This window comes from Mauremys reevesii, linkage group 1, assembly GCF_016161935.1.
Source record: "Mauremys reevesii isolate NIE-2019 linkage group 1, ASM1616193v1, whole genome shotgun sequence".
Taxonomy (NCBI): domain Eukaryota; kingdom Metazoa; phylum Chordata; order Testudines; family Geoemydidae; genus Mauremys; species Mauremys reevesii.
The window spans coordinates 233,436,628-233,458,346 of record NC_052623.1 but is presented as its reverse complement, the minus strand read 5'-3'; the positions used below and the strand labels follow the sequence as shown (position 1 = coordinate 233,458,346).

The 21,719-nt window shown below is 43.1% G+C and overlaps 1 protein-coding gene across 6 annotated transcripts in view; it reads right to left on the bottom strand.

Moving 5' to 3' along the window:
- The window catches only part of LOC120375812 (zinc finger CCCH-type antiviral protein 1-like), a 41,354-nt gene continuing 19,635 nt past the window's right edge, over positions 1-21,719 (bottom strand). Inside the window, exons 5-14 of one of the 6 annotated variants that reach the window (XM_039496761.1) lie at positions 20,138-20,239; positions 17,657-17,780; positions 15,960-16,128; positions 15,307-15,354; positions 11,960-12,080; positions 10,738-10,834; positions 9,794-9,872; positions 6,003-6,118; positions 3,626-3,777; positions 1-2,865 (exon numbers count right to left, since the gene is read on the bottom strand). In XM_039496761.1, the coding sequence (XP_039352695.1) occupies positions 2,582-2,865; positions 3,626-3,777; positions 6,003-6,118; positions 9,794-9,872; positions 10,738-10,834; positions 11,960-12,080; positions 15,307-15,354; positions 15,960-16,128; positions 17,657-17,780; positions 20,138-20,239 (1,292 nt within the window). In that variant the 3' untranslated portion in view covers positions 1-2,581. Of the gene's footprint in view, positions 2,866-3,625; positions 3,778-5,987; positions 6,119-7,337; positions 7,733-9,793; positions 9,873-10,737; positions 10,835-11,959; positions 12,081-15,306; positions 15,355-15,959; positions 16,129-17,656; positions 17,781-20,137; positions 20,240-21,719 lie in introns of those variants that run through there. The other 5 variants (XM_039496760.1, XM_039496768.1, XM_039496762.1 and 2 more) reach the window with 5 other exon arrangements.

The window sequence follows — 21,719 nt, the reverse complement described above, 5'->3', positions numbered from 1 at the left end:
AATTTATTAAAAGACATTTTGTGATTGCAAAGCTCAGTTACACACAACTTCACAAACTGTTCTGTTTGATGCAGGCCTTCATACTCAGCTGTGTATGTAGAATTATCTGAGGTCTCACTACAGTTGCCCAGGTCAAATCAAAGTCCAGAAACACAAAAGTAAAAAGCCTGGAATAGCAGTATTAACTGGCTATATTGCCCAATCGGTTTGATTATGGCATAAGCTTACATTAGAACATATTACATTACACATTTAACAAAAGACAAATAGAAATATACACTATGTGAAATGTGGCAGAGTTAACATTTCTTTTGGAACTTTAAAGATGAGCAACACAGGAGAAAATGTAAATTTGTCTGTCCCCACCCCACCTTCCTTATGTGTAAAGGGGGCCTGAAAGGCATGTCAAATGTTTCTCCAGCTTTGTTTTTTGCATTATAAATGAAGGTCTTATGTACCATGGCTGACTCTGTGGCAACTAAAGGTCTAGTGACATTAATTAATTACTAGAGACAAAAGCTGAGTAATAGAACTGATTTTTATACTCTATCAAATAGGTGTCTACAAATACTAAACTCCAAAGCCTAGTGAACATTTGGGAGAAATTAGGTTTTCAGAATCAACCTCCACCTCTTCACCCTTCAGCTGAGGTGTCAAAGCACTCAATACACATCTTGGAATGTCTCCAACAAGTCCACCACCACTATGGATAACTGGATTCTGTATTTCTGATTTTTTTTTTTTTAAAAGTTGGAAACATTCTTTGATTGTATAAAGGCTTGAGACATTTACTGCATTTTCATTTCCTAGTCTTCCACCCTTCTTCCTCAGTGGGAGCTTGTCAATTCTGAGCAGCTCACGTGAGCATCTCCAGCCTGCAGTTTGTCTAACTCCCATGCCCAGGATGTGGTTACAACTTGGCTAAATTCAAAACCAGTTTTTCCCCCCACAAGCCTAGCAAAATGCAATAATCTTCAAACATGCCACATTATAAACTTCAGTAGTTCTTGCTGTAGCAGTTTTCCCCTCCCACCAGCCAAGGGAGTTTGCTCACTCTTGCCAAAATGATTCACCTTTGAACAGAGGCATTTCAGCCCAAAAGGTGAGCTCTTAGAAAGTTACTAGGGGATGATGGAAATGTGATCTTCATTATCAAAAAAACCCTTGAATGAGAGCTCAACAGACTGAAGATCTGTTATTAAAACATGCTTGGTCACTATTAGGAAAGTTACCCATTGCTGACATGGGGTAATGCTAAACATGGTTTATATGAAAATGTAGACCAGAACAATCTGGTAAGACCCGAACCACTAAAGAAACAATAGTTAAAACACTGTTATGGCTATGATTGGCTCATCATTGTCAGCAGTGAGTAATTTCCCTAGCATAGAACTGGCCATAGAAAATGAAGATTACATAGTTAACGAGGAACTAACTAGTTCTTGTCAAGTGAGCACGTTCTACTGCACCAGAGTGATGAAGAACATCTTTAAAGACGTTCACTCTACACAAGTCATGTGTTGTCCCTGGCACAACGAAAATTACTGTCCATCCTGCATGACAGAAAAACATCAAAGAACCCCAAGACATTACTTCTGTCCTACAGCATTTGCTGGACAACTATCCACATGTGGAAATCGTAATACACTAAAGGCAAGGTTTTCAAGTGAATCTCAGCCAAGCCTTTAAATTTATGCATGTAATCATTAGCAACTGAAACAACAAATTCTGGGACATGCCTTTTCCCAGACGGTCAATTGTTATGGTCTACCTCCAGCTTTCCTACCTACAGATCCAAGTTGCACAGCAAATCTGCTATAGAGTTGGAAACAGAACCATGGCTGACAGTATTCTGCTCTAACCACTAGGTTGACATTGCTTGTGCAGCAGGAGGAACTCTTCCTTTTGAGACCTTATTCATTACAGCAATTTAAAAGAAGACTTTTTATTTGTCTAGTTACTGATTTTAATCTAAAATATTGACATCGACATACAGTACTCCAAGAACACCACCCTATCAAATCCACAGTGAACTAATTCACAGGTCCCTTGGAAATGATAGGGTATGCAAGGGAAAGAGCCACCTCAGTAAAGGCATCAGAGTTGAATGACTCATCATTCGGAGCACTACAAAAGCTAAAAGCCGTAAGCATACAATCAAGTTGTCAACTATATTAAACTAGAGTTGACAATTTTTCTCTCAGTTGAACGTATTTCTCAAGAGAAATCTTTTCTAGTTAGTATTTCCAAAGTTTATTGTTGCTGCACAAAGAAGAATCATAAAATTCCACTCCCACATCCCCAATTCTGACCCCACTTGTGTGGGGCTACCCTAAGGTTTACATATTATGAACAAGTGAAAGTCAACAGTTTGATGAAAAAGAGTAATCGCCTAGTGTGCAGGACGTTCCCTTTGCCAACCTCCTTCGAGGAGCAAATTCTTTGTATGTAGCAGTTGGAAAGGTGCTCTATTAAAAATGAGAGATGAGTATTAGACAATCTAATCCAGGATAAGAAACCCTTAAAAACATGTAAAAATCTGAATGCTGCAGTGAGAGATACAAACTGCTCTCTCCCTTATTTAAGATACAAAACATTTTTTTTCCTCTTCACTATACTCTATTATATACTCTGGGTAAATCTGATGCTTCTCGAAGATGACAAAAATGGAGGGAACCAGCACATTGTCCACACAGCTGTCGTAAAAGGTGAGCATATCAGTAGCTCTTTGTGGGGGACGAACGTAGGTTGGGTTTCCTCTAACGAAGTCTCCAACTAGAACTCGAGCCACAAACATGGTGTTCCTTTTTGCAGCAGATTGACTATAAAGGTGGGCATACTTAGCATCTCTGGCAAAGTAACTTCCTAGGAAAGACAAAAAAAGGGCACAGTAAGGATACTGGATGTGTATGCTGTACTTTATATGTCAGGCACAAAAGAGTTAGCACAGCACAATTATTAGGATGTATTTGACTCAAATTTCAATAAGCGAACTTTATGCGTATTGGCACCCCAATATGTTTAGTGGAGATTTCACACCAGACAGCTAAAGGATTTTGCTGTACAACTCCCATTACTTTCAAGAGGAAGGAAAGAGCAGGTTGGGTTATGAAGGAGTGAGATAGAAAGGGAGAGTAAAGAAAAACAGCATAGGAAGAGTAAGACATTAGATCAACAGGTATAGCACAAGGGGAAAAAATTAATGTTAAGAGCTGAAGGAAAAAAGCCATCATGGGTGGATAAGAGGGAAGAGACCTCTTGTCTCCATCTGACAGAAAATTACCATCGTCTTCAACTCCCCTCCTGCTGAGGTGAAGGAGGTAATGGACTGGCAAGTTTCCCTCCACTTCCTAGGAATCAAAACACGCCCCTCTCCTCTTCCTCCCCCAATATAACAAGTCTTTTTCAGCCCCAAAATTAATTCTCTCAACCCCACATCAAATTCTCCACCCACGCAAACCAATTCCTTTCCAACCTGAAAGAACACTGGAGCTTCCCTCCCATTGCTTCCCCCACGTACGAAAAAATCACTGCAGCTTATAAAGACCAATTATCACTGTAACATCATCACTGGGTACTTTAAAGAAAGTCTGTGATCTCATATAGGTAGTCATGTCCTCCTCACCTTTTCCATAGTTTGTTCCATGGACCCCACAGATTCTCCAGTCAAAATTTTGATTGCAGATGGCTTCCAAATGGGAACTGTTGGTTCCATGGAACAGGAGCCTCTCATCTACATCTTTCCCTCCATTTTTCTTCTTCATCTGCTCTTTTTGCCTGATGTAAAAAATATATTTAAAAGACACACACACTATAATATGGATGACATTTCCAGCCACCTTCTGTATTCCACTGGCAGTCAAATTACAGCTGATAGTCTGGGAATGTCAGTAAAAATTACTTGTTTATGGAAATATGCTTATGAGTGTGAATATAATGTAATTGAAATATGCTTCCTGAAAAAGGTCTCTGGTAAGGTATCATTACAAAGTTTATAATCTACTGAGTGTGTTCATCCTATTTGTATGTATGTATCATTCTTGTATCTAAAGCTAGAAATATGAAGTATTACTCTGAGGTCCTATTGTAACTATGCAAAGTGTGGGCCATTAATGGTGGCTTGGAATCTTGAGGGCTCCCATTAACTAGGACAATTGGTTCTAAATGGCTCTGTTTACTTGCAGCCTTCCTGTGAGTCAGCCCAAGAAGAATGGAGGCTTGGGGTCTCACAGAACATGTCACAGGATACTGGAATCCATCTTAAACCTGGTGCTTTTCCATTTAGAAGGAGGGGTTGGAACCCAAAGAGAGACAAAGGATTCCCACCTTGTGCCAAAGATATAAAAGGGAGTGGCACAGAACAAAGGGGGCTGCCAGTCATGAGAAATTCCCTAGTTACCACCTGAGCTGGAGCTAACAAGGACTGCATCGGGGAAAGGATTGGGCCCAGACTAAGGAGGAGTCTAGTCTGTGAAAAAAGCTTATTGGAATATCTGAGGGTGAGATTTACCTTTATTCAGTTTCTTAAATGTATTAGGCCTAGCCTTGCATGTTTTGTTTTATTTTGCTTACTTTGTTCTGCCTGTTATTACTTGAAACCACTTAAATCCTACTTTTTATACTTAATCACTTACTCTGGGTTAATTAATAAACAGAAGTGATTTTATTAAGACCTCGGGGAGCAAACAACTGTGCATCTCTCTCTATCCGTGTTATAGAGGGCAGACAATTTATGAGTTTACCCTCTATAAGCTTTATGCAGAGTAAAATGGATTTATCTGTGGTTTGGACTTGCTGAGCAGTTTTTGGTTAAAGTCTGCAGCTTTGGGGGCGTGGACCAGACCTGGGTCTGTGTTGCAGCAAGCTAGCGTGTTTGGCTCAACAAGGCAGGGTTCTGGAGTCCCAAGCTGGCAGTGGAAAAATGGGCTCAGAGGTAATTCCAGCATGTCAGGTGACAGTATAACCAAAACAGTATGATCAAACCCATCACACTTGCCTCCCTACATTTGATAAAAGTCTGAAAGGGAATGTGGAAAAAGCTACAAGACACATGGATTAAAATTCGTTTTTTAAATGCTGTCAGTTATTTTCAAGGTCTGTTCTGTTAAAACAAACCATTTCTAGCAAACTCTTTTTTGCTGCTTAGCAATTGTTGTTATTGCTTGGTTAGACTATTAGCTCAATCATTGCCAAACCCAAACTGTTTTTGAGGGGAAAATGTTATCTGTCTATCTAGGTAGGATCTTATATGCTCTCCTGAACCCTAATTGCCATGGCATCAAAGCACTCTTATTAAATGTTTCTGCTGCTGTTCTTAATTGGCCAACTATGCTGTAGATATTTAAAACCCAAAAGGAACTAGAGCACATCAGTAACCAATAACCCAAGCCTTGGGGATTGTAGTTCAATGTAGTTTGGCTGTTCTACACCAGAAGCCCCTAATATGCCTTCAGGAACCTCGCCCCAAGAGGAGTGTGACACCTTTGTAAAATACCCATTAAAAGAGACATTCTAGATCCACTGCAGCAGACTTATTAATGGATACAGTCTCCTTTTGAACCTGTGCAAACAGTGAAGACTCTGCTATCAGGGCAATTCAATATTCAGTAAACACAGATGTACTTGCATACCAATTCTGTGTGCCAGTCCTATCTGTTAATTTTCATGGAGTAGCTACTCCATGAAGAGAGAGTCAGCAGCTTTGCTGTAGAGGGAATGTTACCTTTTCCAGAAGGGGGCGCTAAAGGTCAGCATCAATAGCACATCAACAATGAATAGCTAATTAGCCTCAGAAAGGACTGAGCGGTATTTCTAAGAGTTCCTTTAAGTAACAGAGCTAAAGTAAGCTTCAGCACCACACTGGGTAACCTCCAGAGTTAATGTCAGTCACCAGCATGTATGCCCAGGAGAGACAGTCTTGGAAGTTATGAGACTCACTCCCCTTGTTATTGCCACAACTAGTGTAATGTAATAAAATAGATACAAACCACTGAAAGACTTGCCAAAGGGATGGGTTCTGAATCCTCCTCATTCTCTGGATAGCATAATTGTTCATTGTCTTTTTAAATAAGGTCTCGATTTCAGTGTATTCAGAGGATGGATTAGTGATCTCCACTGCCTACAAAATACCAAACCACAGCCAAAGGTTACAGAAAGCTTCAACTGGGTGTAAGGGCTGACCAGGCTTTCATAGGCAGAACCAGTGAGACCAAAGGTGGATCTTTTGAGTGTATGTAGTACTTGAAATCCTATTCACTCACGGAACAGGAACAGCCCAGATAGTTCCAACGTGAGCTCCCCCATTCTGTTCTGTGCAGTGCACCTCTCTCTGTGGGAATGATCTCTCAGACGGAGGAGAGATGAATTCAAGTGTCTGTATACGTTCCATACTTCATCTGCTGAGCTGGTGACCTGTCAACTATAAACTAGGCTGAGACTACTAACTCCTGTAACACAGGGATACCAGACAGACATGAGTTGGTAACAGTTTTTCAGTCACTGCTGCCTAGGGCAAATATGAAATCAAAACTTGAGGTGAAAGGCCCCAGTTCCAATGTGTCAACGGTGCATCTTAAAACGGAGCACTGGCTGCTCTGGGAGGCATGGTGAAAGCAGCTCAATCCGCCTCTGGTTCAGCTTGCTCATTCTCTAACACAAATATTATAGTCATACATTTTAAGACAATTCATTTTTGCCATTTATCTCTCTTCAGCTACCAATTCCATTTTGCCACCATTACACAAAGTAAAAAAAAGATGGAGGTGGATTCACAGAACCTGATTTACTAATCCTAACAAGCTATCAATATCTAACAACATAGATCAGAGGTGGGCAAAGTATGGCCCGCAGGCTGGATCTGGCCTGTGGGATTGCCACCCCATGGCGCCGCAGGCCCCATGCCACTCCTGGAAGTGGCCGGCTCCACGTCCCTGCAGCGTGGGGGCAGAGGGCTCCGTGCACTGCCCTCGCCTGCAGGCACCGCCCCTTGCAGCTCCCATTGGCTGGGAATGGAGAACTTCAATGGGAGATTCAGGGAGGTACCCGCAGGCAAGGGCAGCACACAGAGGCTGCAGGGACATGGTGCTGCCCGCTTCCAGGAGCGGGGCGGGGCCAGGGCAGGCTGAGAGCACTGTGCACTGCTGCCACCCTGGAGCCGCACCAGGTAAGCAGCGACCAGGCCGGAGCCCGCAACCCAACCCCTGCCCTGAGCCCCCTGCCGCAGCCCGCATCCCAACCCCCTGCCCTAATCCCCCTCCCGCACTCCACACCCCCTCCTTCCCCGAGACCCCTTGTACACTCTGCACCCCTCCTGCACCCCAAGCCCTTGCCCTGCCATTTCCCCACCCAGATGTGGCCCTCCAGCCAAAAAGTTTGCCCCCCCAGATATAGATTATAGACATATAAACTTTTACTTTGCATAGGATTTTTCATGTCTCAAAATGCTTTACAGAATAAATACTGCAACCTCCAATATTATGTGTAGGGAAGGAGGAAGAAAATAGAAGACTTTATACTAAACAGAGAAGACTAATAAAAAAAAAAAAAAAAAAAAAGCAAAGCCTCTCATAAGTGATCCTTTCCGGTGTAGCAAGATTTTCCAGAACAGTTTGCAAGGCCAGTGTCTGAAGTGTAGGAAATTCATCAAGGCTGAGGTGTCAGATGTCTTGAAGGCCACCACAGAGGCATGCAGAATCCCAGCCAGTCATGAAACAGTGAAAGAGGAGGATTACTACTGTGAAAGAAAAGCTTTATGGTCAGAGAGGTAATGATCAATCTCAGATCAATTATGCTTCTACCTGGCCTACACTTTAAGAATTGATAATACTTTGCAGTTATTTAACATCTTCCATCTTAAAGTGTCAACTGAGATGAGGTACTTGACTGAAACGCAAGCTGGATTCTTTTAATCTCTCACATCACTAACCAGCAGTAATAACATGTTTCTGCCAGTCAAATTCTTTGTGCCTGTGCAACCCCATTGTCTCCAGTGAGTTTAGCACAGGTGTACCTGATTGGAATTTAGGCTGGGATTTGAAAGGGAAAAGGAATTAGGCTCCCAAATCCCACTGGAGTTTAAAGGGAATTTGGCACCTAACTACCTTAGGCTGCTTTGAAAATCCCAGCCTTTGTTAACAATTCCTTTGATAACACACACGGAGGAATTTCCTAATTCCCCCTCAGCTGCAGCAGCAGGGATAACAGGAGCAAAGACTTATTTTTTGTCACTGGTGTCAGCGTTACCGCAGGTCCAGATTCTGATTCCCTTACTTGTGTTGAGTAGCACCTTACTCCACAAGTTATTCATGGTATACAAAACCACCCAACATGAATAAGAGGATCTGAATCTGGTCCATACAGCCTAAGGGACAGCTGGCATAGAACTGGCATGGTCTGCTCCTAAGTCACTCCTCACTACAGCCTGGGAATATGGGGTGAAGAACTGCAAAGTGTGTCAACATCTGCAAAGTTCTGCTCTCTGGCTATCACCAGCTGGCAAAGTGCCCCAAAACTGCTCTTAGCACCATGGAGCTCGGGCTACAATAAAAACAGTCTGAGAATCAGGAATCCATAACCAGCTCCTTGATGCCTCCCACTTATTCTGTGCCCAAGTGACTTGGCCAATTTCACATAGGACATATGTAGCAGATCTGGTAACGGAGCCTGCACTTAAACCTCCTCTAAAGGAGGAGCTACAAAACCATGGTGTATCCAAGTGCTTGACTCTTGGTCTGTTCCTTAGCCACAGAACTATTAACTAGATGATTCCAGTATTTCTTTTGATCCGTCTGTTGAAGCAACATGCAAATACCATCAAAACTGCTAGTAAAAACTCCTAGATGTCCAACAGCTCTGCTCTTATTTGTTAGCTTAATTTCTTTAAATAAATAAAGATATACCTATCTCCTAGAATGGACCCTGGGGTCATTGAGTCCAGCCCCCTGCCTTCACTAGCAGGACCAAGTACTGATTTTGACCTAGACCCCTAAGTGGCCCCCCCTCAAGGATTGAACTCACAACCCTGGGTTTAGCAAGCTAATGCGCAAACCACTGAGCTATCCCTCCCTACTCCCCCTGGATGTATATATTATATGTTTAATACTGTATTTGTTTGATTAGATATGAAAAGAGAGGCAACTTGACCTAGTAATGACCATATCGTCATATGACAGTTCTTTGGTGGCCTATGTGGCAAGAGTTGGTAATCTCAGTCCAGTTCCTATTGAATAGATGTGAACTTCAGAGTACATCTACACTACAATTAAAAATCTACATTTAACTGCAGTGAAGATGTTCAGGCTCTGGGACCCTCCCACCTCACAGGGTCCTAGAGCCCAAACCCAAACCCAGCCCAAGCCCAAACATCTACACTGCAATTAAACAGTCCCTTAGCCTGAGCCCCATGAGCCTAAGTCAGATGACACAGGCCAGCCGTAGGGGTCTAATTGCCATGTAAAAATATTGTTTGAAAATCCACCAACTCAACTAGCACCCCTATTGGCAGTCTCAGGACACTTTAATACCTTTTTAAAAATCTGGCCCAGTCACCTAGAGATGCAGATGAAATCAATGAGCGTACAGTGCCTAGTGGGGTTTTCAGAGGTGCCTAGACACCAACCTGCAACCTAAATATCTTTTAAAATCTGGCCCTTTGTAACTATATTCCCAAATGGCAAATGTTTCAGTATACATGGACATTTTATCATGTTCCTTTGGGCTCCATGCCTTTCCATCAAAAGAACCTGTATAGGAACAACCCAATCTCACTGGAGCAAAAAGGAGAAAACACAAGTACCTTGTACCCCATGTCAGGCAGTGCTGATTTGTCCCAGTTTCTAGGATAGTTTTGATCTGGAGTATCAGTCACTCTTTGGCTGTTTGCAAACAAAAAGAAAATCAGGAATGAGTCTACGGTACTTCCACTCCTGTCATGAACCTTCTCCCAAACTGACAGGGTCCCCTTGGAATAAGTCTATTTTGGTCACTTCCCCTGTAAGAATTTGACAACACAGATTTAATCTTGCTACTTACTGCAGATTGCTAATTAAATATCGTCATGTAACTCGGTTCCCAATAGGAATTAGTCCCCTGTTTCTAGTGGGCAGCATTTCTTAGGCCTGATCTATACTAGTGATGAAAGTCGATCTAAGTTACGCTACTTAAGCTACGTAAGTAATATAACTTAAGTCAACGTAGTTTACATCAACTTAAAGCAGTGTCTACACCATGCTATGTAGACGGGAGCTTCCGCCTCTCACTGAGGTGGATTAATTAAGTCGATAGGAGAGCGCTCTCCTGTTGACATGTCGTGTCTTCACCAGACCTGCTAAATTGATGTCGACACCGACTTAGTGTTTAGTGTAGACAAGGCCTTGGTCTCTTACTATGCTTTTGTAAAAGACAAGTTCTGCCCCATCAATACCCCCATCTCCTCTTACACCATATACCACAGGAACAGGCAGATTCCTGCTCATGCAGCAGAGAACTGCAGTCTTGCACACTGACTGTGGCACTGCTGCAACTATCTGCAAACCAGCACTGTGTTATATGATTCCACTAAAGCATGCAGTATATTGAGGCGAACAAGAACAGTTGAATTGCAATACAACCAACCGCTATGGCAATCAGCGAACCAGAATTATCTATGAGAATCAAGAAACTTCCCCATATGCAGCCACCATTCCATACAGGGCATTTCGTTTTACAGTGAAAAACAAAAATGAACGCATCATTGAGTACCCTTTTTTCATCTTTTTCACATCTTCTGAGGACACGAACTTTGGTCGCCTGCGGACTTCTCTTTGAGTTTGATAGCGGACATTTTTCTGGACCATTTCTTGAAAGAGAAAATTTATTTCATGTATTTTTCACACACACAGACACACACCCACCCACACGCACACACACAGCAAGAGGAAATAAACATTCATTTGTTGATGGAATGTGGCAGTTGAACTTTTTGTCTGTTTAGCAACCACTATCTTTGCAGCCCTACTAATTTGTTTCAATCTTCTCTGTCCCTTCCCTATGACTCTCTTACTTGAGCTTACCTATCCTTCCAGAAATCACTTGCTCCCTCCATCTCACTTACACTCTTTCTTCATAGCATGGAAAACGTTCAAATCTACCAGACAATTCATGGCTTTACTATGTAGTTAAACAAGGGCTCAGTCCCTCATCTCCTGTCTTCTGCTCCCATTTAAGGCTGCAGTGAAGTCAACAACTCTGCAGTGGAGCGCTGAAAGAGCTTGACAGACTTTCTATGCACCCTCTGTGAGCCTCTGTAACCCTTCTGCAAAATGGATATTATAATAATAGGCCACAGGAATGTTGTGAGAATTCATAAATAACTTTGTAAACCATGGAGATCCCCAGACAGAACTACAGATGTGTGATGGGTTACAGTTGTGACATTACAAGTATTCCCATCGTAGACTTGTCAGAAGCTCAGACTTAAGGCTGCAGAATCTGGCAGAAGAAAAAGCTGCATGTGATGCTCTCAGGCAAACAGAGCCATCTTAAACAAAATCATAAGTAATAATCATAGCCAAAAAATCAACCACTGGCTGGTCAAGTACCATTTCTTTTTTGGTTAGATGAGGCCTTCCACATGTTTACTCTAAAGGGAAAAGCTCTCTTTAAAACCTCTTCCCTCCCCCACCCCCCACTTACCTCATGCACCTTACCCTGCCCAATTTGTACCTTGTTCTGTTCTGTCATTAATTTGCCCACATACTTATTTATACCTTCTCCACTTTACAGATTTCTCTCCCCTTACAATATTCCACCCTGCATATGCGGACTATTTCCCCTTCTCCGTAAAACTATCCAGCTAGCCCTGTTTGCAGCAGTCTCCCTCTGTACACGTCTCCCAGAAAAGTACTGCAACGTAGCATATCAAAGCTACCAAATTATAAATGATAATGCATTGTGTTCAACTGGAATTAAAGGGGGACAGTACCTTTAAAATTGATCTCGTATTGTTGGGAACCAGCCTGAAATTGTAGGATGTCATTTGGATTCGCCAGAAATAAATTCTCCAAATCATCAGAAGCTAGCGCAGAAGCTCCCTGCAATCCGTCCTATAGAATGGAAATGTGGGGAAAAAGTAATGGTTAAACCAGGAGTCGGCAACCTTTCAGAAGTGGTGTGCCGAGTCTTCATTTATTCACTCTAATTTAAGGTTTCGTGTGCCAGTCATACATTTTAATGTTTTTAGAAGGTCTCTTTCTATAAGTCTATAATATATAACTAAACTGTTGTTGTATATAAAATAAATAAGGTTTTTAAAATGTTTAAGAAGATTCATTTAAAATTAAATTAAAATGCAGAGCTCCTCAGACCGATGGCCAGGACCCAGGCAGTGTGAGTGCCACAGAAAATCAGCTCGCGCGCCGCCTTCGGCACATGTGCCATAGGTTGCCTACCTCTGGGTTAAACCTATCTGGAAGGACAAAAGATTGCACAACTGCCTTTTTCATTCATTGATAGACATGAGCCATGAATTCTGACCTCTGCCAGGGAGGTCAGAATTCATATGAGCCATGAATTCTGATCTCTGCCAGGGAGGTCATATATTGACATATATGCAATACTGTATTGCATATATGTCATTAGTAGGCCTGGGCCTACACAGGTAAATAAAGTGACAGCTCCCTGGCCACCTCTATATCAGGTATAACACAGGACTGAGAGTGGGAAAATATAGTGGGAGGAGTGGAGGTCAACTTTGGAAGACTAACTGAGGAAGCAACTTTGAAGGAGGCACACAGGGTCAAGAAGTTTGCTCCAGGCATAGAGGAAATTACAGAGTTGATTGTGGGAGAATGAGACTGAGGAGAAATAAATAACTGATAGTAATACTTAGCACTGACAGTGCTTACCGTTCATAGATGTCAAAAGTGCTGCATAAGGAAAGGATGTCATCACCCTTCTGCACCCCTCCAAAAATCAATACAATGAAGAACCCCTCCCGGAATAGTTTTGGACATGAGAAATGCCACAAACTGAACCATTTCACCACTGATCACTAGCGTTCTATAGACCCAAATTGCTTTCCATCCCATCCGAGGTTCCAAAAGCCCCACTCTAACCTGCAGCTCCCATTGACTTCAATTGGAAATGCACTCTGGAAATGATACTGGGCCCCTACAAGCTACCTGGTGGAGTTCAAGCTGCTACTCATTGGGAACAAGCTATGAGAATATTTCTATTCCTGTGCCAGGCTACAGCCGCTTGTGCAGAGATCTCTTTATGATAGATGGAGCTGGCTGGGACACCATAGTTTAGGTTGCTTGAACACTCCATTATAGACCCTTTTTTTTCCAGTTGCTTATAACTTTGCTAAACTTTAACTGTTCGGGCTGAACTTTCCCATACTAGGAGTCTAACGGAGGCTGAACTATTCAAGTTTTAGCAAAAACAGCTCAGCCATTCTGGAAAATTAGATTAGGACAGGGGGAAAAAACATTTTGTCATTAAAAAATACTTAAAATCATTTTGTTGAGAAGCTCTACAGCCCTCATTCTTTGGAAGCAGACTTCAAATTTGGCAGGGTGGGGGACTACCCTGGATCAGAGAGGTGCCTTTTGCGGTCCTTGTGACAATCCACCTGAATTTGGCCAAGTTTATAAGCTTCCGAATACTGCCATTTTTACAAGCTCACATGCACCGTAGAAGTTTGTAATGAGTTTGGCATCTAATTTCTTCAAACATTCTGTCTGAACAGACCATGCTCCAACTGAGGACTACAGGGGCTCAAAGGGCTTGTCCTGCAAACCTTCCTCCCAGATGTCAGGGTCAACTTTGGTGCCAGGCATTTGAACAAGAGCGACTTTCTCCTGCACTCTCAATGCTCCATTGCTGGTGCCCAGGTAGCATGGAGGAGGAGGAAGCAGCCTGAATCACATGCAAAAGGGAAGCAGGGACAGGCTATGATGGAGAAGAGCAGAGGGGTGGGGACAGGTGTGGGAAATATACTAGGGGACAGGCTGAGGGTGACAAGGCAAGAGTGTCTAAAACCACTAGGATACACTCCTTTCCACAAACTGGAACAGAACTTAGGACTCCCAAATCCCAATGTCCCTCTGCTGTCTAGAAAATGCATGTGTAATCTGTTGGCAAAGTAGATCTTTCATCACCTTCTATAGGGTGATCCATTTATAAGGATAACAGCCTACTGCTGCTGCCAACTGCTCCATTAGCTCAAGTGGTAGATGTCTGTTCTGTTCCAACCCTGTTGATGACCCACAGGGTAGTCTGTAATATGGGGGTGTGTCGGCATCCCCTTGTGGCAGGACTGGGAACTACACCCACTTGGCTCCCTGCCCTTTATGCTGCCAAACCCAACTCTGCATTTGTCAAGTCCTTATTAAGACCCAATCCCTCCTGGACAAGCCCTCAATAGTCTTTTCCTCCATTAGGATAATGGGACAGCAGAAGTTACCTGGCTCCAGTAGGGGCTAATCAGCCCTAGGTCTCCTGGGTTTAGGAACTTCTTCTCTAAAAATCCCTGACCAAGGTAGGTAGCGGAACCTACACCCGCTTACTCCACTGGGTTCCAGCTCAGGGCCCTTGTTTCGAACAGCGAGAACCAATCCTTCTCAGTCCCATACTGTTCTCTCAGCCACTTCCTACCTTTGTAATCTTGCCAGCCTCCTGCCCTGTTTATCGCTCTTTGGAGCATTGGTTTGTCTGGCAGCTTCTCACTAGTCTGCTGGAGGGATCATCTCTCTTGCAGCTGCCCCACCCACTTACCTTGGAGCCCTTTTATCCAGCTGCTTTGGGGTTGCCAATCAGCTCTGGCTAAGCAGGTCGGCAGTTGCTTTGTTAATCCTTTGGCTGATGAACCAGCATAAGGTGTATAGACCCTATGACAGGCTCAATATGGTTTCATATGGTGAAATTTTTCTTTTGTCAATTTACCCTTTTTCTTTTTTTAAATAGGAACTTACATACAGAAAATTACATAAAGAGAATGTTAAGGTTACAAAGTCATATATTAAAATAAATTAGGAAATACCAGTATAAAGATCAGTGGACACTTGACAATTTTAGTTTTAAGCTCTCTGTCCCTCAGCTCCCCATCTGTAAAATGAGGATAATATCCCTTCATCTCACAGGGGTCTTGTGAAGATTAATTCATTAATGTTGTGAAGCATTCACATACTATAGTCATGAGAGCCACAGAAAATCCACGGAGAAAATTTAGAATTCTTTATTAAGTGCCAGGTTTGGACGGTGTACAGTAAATAAAGCCTCATCCCACAGATTGAATAAAGAGAATATAAATAAATATTGAATAACTACCCCTTCATTGACCACCATCCATCCTGAGAGCTCTCTGAGGCTGAAGTCCTATGGGAAAAAATAGTATGTGGTCACGTTGTTAAAAACTGTATCAGTTCATATGTACAGGAGGGCCAAATTACCATTGTACAGGCAACTTTCACTCTGGCCTTTCTTAATTTTGCAGTGCTTGACTTTGCAACCTTAATAATGTTCTCTTTAGATAATTTTCTTCTGTATAATACATAAAAAAAGGGAAAAAGCATGATATTGGAAGGGCATTTTTCATGAATGCCGCATAAATCTTGTACATGATTCCCCACCACTAAGCCTGATAATGCTTAGATCTCTTAGCCTCTTGGATATGATGCAAGCCTCAGCTTTTCTCATGTTATTTTGGGAAAGGGTAGAGAAATTGGTACAAGATTTTATCAGATGACTTTTTGAGGGGGCATCTATAAAAGCTTATAGTGCTTGCTTTGCCAGACATAAGTACCCATCCACAGTCAATCATCTGGCTTTATTAACGGCTAACTAAGCCCTGGGAAGGGGCCCATTGTTTTATAAATCAAAAGCAAATAAACAATATCTACAGGTTACTATATAGCAGAGACTGTATTTGTGACATCTCTCCAGAAGTGGCTAAGAGGGGATGGACGTTACAAGGTGCTCACCTGTTGCCCATATTCAATCCACTGGCCTAGATCATTTTTCCAATACCAAATCCATTTTGTTGTCATTATGAATTTGGGGGGTTTTGTAACCGATGATGGTGTGGAGAGGCGTCGAAGTAAAGCAGAAGAAGAGGTAATTGACCGGAAACTGATGTTCTGATCTGCTAAGCTAGAGAAAGAAATTCAGAGAAGTTACACCAGTGATAACTGTGCATACTTATCCTCTCTGATTACCAGCTGAAACAGCTTCCAAATTTCTACATTATAGGTGGAATTGGTAGCACTACCTCTAGTTAAGGTTGCTTAAGAAAGGCAGGCAGAAAATAGCCCCATGCAGGCATGCTCTGATTCAGGAGCTTCAGATCCTTGTGACTAGACTCCCCACTGCAAAAAGAGCTAACACTGTCTATATCTCTAACACAGCATGCAAACTACGTGATGCTAGGGGCATCATTGCTGACTTTCTAGAAAGACTGGGGCTACACCTAATTTATTGATACAAGTTTTTTGTAATGAACCACAAATGCACATGATGCTAGTATTTGCTTGTGTTTGTATCCTCCTTGCCAGAAGAGTATAAATTGTGTAGTGTTGGAGTTCACCAGCCTTGCATGACAAAGATGGATAAAAGCCTCCTGTTCCGGGCTGCCTGAGAACAGGCGTTACTAAAACAGAACAGAAATCCTTTGTTCCTGGATAGCCATTGGCCAGAACTCTCAAGCAATCACATCTGGCCACCCCTGAGCTTCAGAGAGCACCAGTGCTCCATGATCAGAGTGACGTGTCAGTTGAAAGTGGAGCTTTCAGAGAAGGAATGAATAGGATAGTGGGTGAATCTAGAGAACACTCCTATTGCATTCTATATCTATGAATAAGATCTGTCATCCTTCACAATGGAGAACTTCATAAGATACTCCTCCTGGCGAGTTCCAAATAATGGCTGTATAGAGGACTGGCAGCCATAAAAACAGTCTAGGACAGGGGTTCCCAAACTTGGTTCGCAGCTTGTTCAGGGTAAGCCCCTGGTGGGCCGTGAGACACTTTGTTTACCTGAGCGGGCCACCACTTCCTGCAGCTCCCATTGGCCGGGAACGGAGAACTACAGACATTGCGAGCTGCAAGCGGCCATACCTGCGGACACTCTCAGGTAAACAAAGCGTCTTGCGGCCCGCCAGGGGCTTACCCTGAACAAGCTGCAAACCAAGTTTGGGATCCCCTGGTCCAGGAGAAGCTTTCACTGAGTTATTGGTAATAACTTCAATATGAACTCTACATTTTTAGACACCCAGTCTGTGCACCAAATGCTACATGTTTCATTAGCCTATATAATCTCAATAGCAGGGCAGAACTCCTCTACGGGTTATTCCACTTACCACAAGAACAGGTAAACATTTTCATTAAGCTACTGTCTAACTTCTCTCTCTTTTCCTGTGCATTCTCAGACTGTCTCTCTGTATATTCTTAGAGATCCTGTTCAGCAACCGTTTATGTTACTGAGAAGTCTCTAGCAGAAGCTTACGAGGTCAACACACAGCTTTCAGGAGAAGTCTTATCTAAGGGCATCAAGCAGTCATGCCCTACATTCTCTTGAGGATAGGAGTCAACCAGAAACAGAGGGATGGACTATCCTTGTGCTACCCCAAAGCTATGTAGCTCCTTTACAGAGCTTAGCAAAGAGGTTTTAAGCATTATTATACCTGTCGTTTTTGGGGTCACAATAGGCCTTTTCGACTACCTCCATTCTGGGAAGATCAAGCCAATTGACTCCATCAAACTTCTGCCATCGATACGGCAGATGATAATGAATCATCCTGCAGTCATCTGCAAAGAGAACAAACATGCTAAGGAACTCACATAACCTTAGAGAAGGCTGAGAGCAGGACACTGAAATGAACCAAGAGAGGAGCAGGAATAAGCAGCAAACCCTGCAATGCATTTTTATCATGATCTCTTTGGCCTTCTCCCCTTCCATTTGATTCTGCTTTCATGTACACTGGGGTAAATCAAAAGTTAGTCCACCGAAGTCAGAGCTAGACTGGAGTAAAACTGAAGGAAGAGTTGAAACATGCCCTTTCTAACTAGCGAAGCAGCGTAAGCTCTTTACATCAGGGGTTGACAACCTTTCAGAAGTGGTGCGCCGAGTCTTCATTTATTCACTCTAATTTAAGGTTTTGTGTACCAGTAATACATTTTAACATTTTTAGCAGGTCTCTTTCATTAAGTCTATAATATACAACTGAACTATTGTTGCATGTAAAGTAAGTAAGGTTTTTAAAATGTTTAAGAAGCTTCATTTAAAATTAAATTAAAACGCAGAGCCCCCTGGACCAATGGCCAGGACCCGGGCAGTGTGAGTACCACTGAAAATCAGCTCGTGTGCCACCTTCGGCACGCATGCCATAGGTTGCCTACCCCTGCTTTATATTATTGATTTTAAGTCTGAGTCCACACACCTTTCTTTGCTTAGCTTTTGCCCTGACAACTGACACTGGCATGTGTGAGATCAGTGTTGTTTATCACTGTGACACGTAAGTATGACTCAGCATTTATCAGCTCAGCCCCAAACACGCAAGGGGAGTAAGCGCAGTTTCTCTCACAAGATTAAGCAAGCAGGTTACAGCAGGGAAACCCCGGTACTATTTTTGGTGTTGTTTCTCCCTCAGTTTCTTCAAAAGAGTTTCAGGACCAGAAAGGTGAACACACTGAAGGCTTGACTGTGCCTTTTAGGCACGGCCCAAAGCACAGGGCAGTATGAACTGCAACACCCAAGGGATGGCACCAGCAAGAGCACAGAGTCCTCCTTCATAGGCAGCCAGCTTGCTCGGCAGGCAAAAGTGTTGGGGCTGGATGGAGCCATAGCCCTTGCCTCTTCCCTGCTCTCTTTGGGCCACCATGTGCCCTCAGTGGAGTAAGGAAAGAGAAGTTCATATGCGTCCCAGAGTGCAGGACGGGCAATACTGCCATTATGCAGCCAGAGCAGGGGTGGGGAAAGTTTATTATTATTTGTGTCACTGTAGCACCTAGGAGTCCCAGACATGGACTAGGCCCTTCTGTGGTAGGCACTGTGCAAACACAGAAGAAAAAGATGTTCCCTGCCCCCAGGAGCCATTGTGCCCATCTCTTTATGCCCAGAATCGGAGCCTGAGCAAGGAGAAACTCCCCATTCAGCTCTGTCTCCTCTGCATTTACATCAAACCACTAAATTTATCTCATTCCTCAGTCTCAGAGTCAAGTTCCTTCCTTTAGCCAGCACTTGCATTGGCCTTAAGACACTCCAGAGGGAGTCATGGCTAGTCACTCTTGGCCAGAGCTAATTTCTAGGACATGATGCTGTAAGTCGGAAAGCTTAGAAGGGGTCAATTCTTTAAAGGCACAATATTTTAAAAGACAAATGCTGGAATCCTATTACCAAGACATGGAGAGGGCTGTCTGACTCTTATTCTGCATACTAGACAAAGAGCAATAGTAGAACAATCTTTCAGATCTTTCCTGGAGTATGAGTCTGGCACAAACAAACAAACAAAAACATAATTCCCAGGCAACTTACTTCAGTATTATACAACTTTAATCAGCAACATCAGTAATAGAAGCAGCTTGACATAACTCAGCTGGTTCATATAAAAGGAACTAGATGTTGTGCTACTTCAGGCCATATGGTAAAGGGCTTAATGGGAAATGAACGTGGCAATAATCAGACCCAGGTACTGGTCTGCAAGGACTTATGCTTCAAGTCTGACAACAGCATCTTCCTCCGATTTTTATCTTTAAAAAAATTAACTCACCAAAAGTATTAGGTTTAACAGCCCTGGAAACTGACTTACTCTAGCCACAGAAACATGCAAGCAATGACAATGCAAACTTCCCGCACCTAGCCCCACCAGCATGACTCACCCCTGATTGGGAGGGCCCACCTCTAAGAGAGAGGGCGCATCTGTGTTTGTCTATTCAGCCTTTGGCTTCTCCTCTGAATCTCTTCACAATTGCGACAGCTTTTAGTCCGTGTTTTAGACCAACTCACCTTGAAGGCATTAGATATGGGATGGAGAATCATTATTACCAACATTAAGCCAGTGATCCAGATATGAAAGTTTCCATATCTCATTACTAGTAGAGATATGGAGTCTGCACAGGGCAGTTCCTGTTGACATTCAATGGATAGCACCATTAGTCAGACTTACCCTTATGTTTGCAGTACCTCCAAATATAGTACAGGCATATCTCATCACATTTTTTAATTTCTTTGGTCCCAGAAGCACCGATAGAAGGAACAGCTTTGACACCTGTGGGAAAGAACAGTCTAGATCACATCAAACGTATCTCCTCATGCCAAACAACAAAACACCCTGCAACAGAAAAAAATAGATGGTCTTGATTCTCGGTTCTGTCTGAGAGGCAGCAAGGAGCTGGTTGCAGCTTCCTGATTCAGAGCCTGGGCCTGGTGCAAGTGAGCGCTGCCTCACACAGCACTAACTGACACCACTGGCATTAACATCAGGAACCTGAAAGGGAGGTTTAGTAGTAGTTACTATTTGTAGGAAAGAGAGAGAGAGAGTGCACGCACGCACCTGGAGCACGGGGCCTGGCCTAAGACCTGAGGCCTGAACCATAGTCAGCAAAGTCAGGCCATGCTGTGAACCAAAGTCAGGCCACATATCAAAGCAAATGCTTACGAGTTCACTGTCCGTTACATGAACTTCACAATAGTATGGCTAGTATTGCTAAACCACAGGCACTCCTAAGTAGTACTAGACACTGGGTATTCATGCAAACACATTCCAGAAGCTTAGCACAGGCCTACCTCAACATAGAGTTACGGCATAAACACACTCCTTGAAGATGGTACAGGGACACATCAAACCCTCCTCAAATAAGGATGATGGGATAATGGATGGAGATGTTTTGTTCGAACCAACAGGCACAAGGTGCAGGCTGGTAACTAGCCATGTCAGAAGTTTAATATATAACTTGTTTGTATTGTTGTCAGTTGGTGTGTGTGTGTGTTCTTTCCTTATTCTGTCCCAGCCCTGAGCATAGTTGGTTTAGCAGACCTCAGCAGTACTACCCAGATAGACTACAGGCTTGGTTCAGTGGCGAAGGCACTCGGCCATGTTTATTGTTGATGAAGGACAGTCCTAGCCCCCTATAGGAGTTACAGGTACACTAACACATGTATGCCCACGATAATGGTACCAGGTCAGTCAGCTGCTAGAGTCTCTGCTGTCCCCTAGGTTGGACAAAGGTACCCCTCCGATGATTTCTCTTTTATACAGTGACACAAACAAGTTACGTATGAATACCCAATGTGTAGTACTTCTTAGGCGTGCCTGTGTTTTAGCCACACTAGCCATACCATTGCCAAGTACTGGACAGTGAACTTGTAAGCATCTGCTCTGATCCATGGCCTGACCTTGCTGCCTGTTCAGGCCGCAGGTCTTGCACCAGGTCCAGTGCTCCAGGCTCTCTCTCTACTACATTATTCATATCCCAGAGTGGGCTTCAACACAACCCCTCAGCTAATAAAGATGTATAACTATATTTCATATTCTACTTGTTGGGGACAAGAGATGGGGAGAACAGAGATCAACAACAGTAAACCACAATGCGGGATGATTTACCTGGCATACTAACAAGCTGCCAAACCACCAGCAGATGGGCTATAATGAAAATTAAATACGAAGAAGTCTTCAGCCTCAAGGGTGAGGAAAAAAGGTGGAAAGGGAGAGCAGGGCTCTGCAATAGCCTCTACTAGCTCCTACCAGT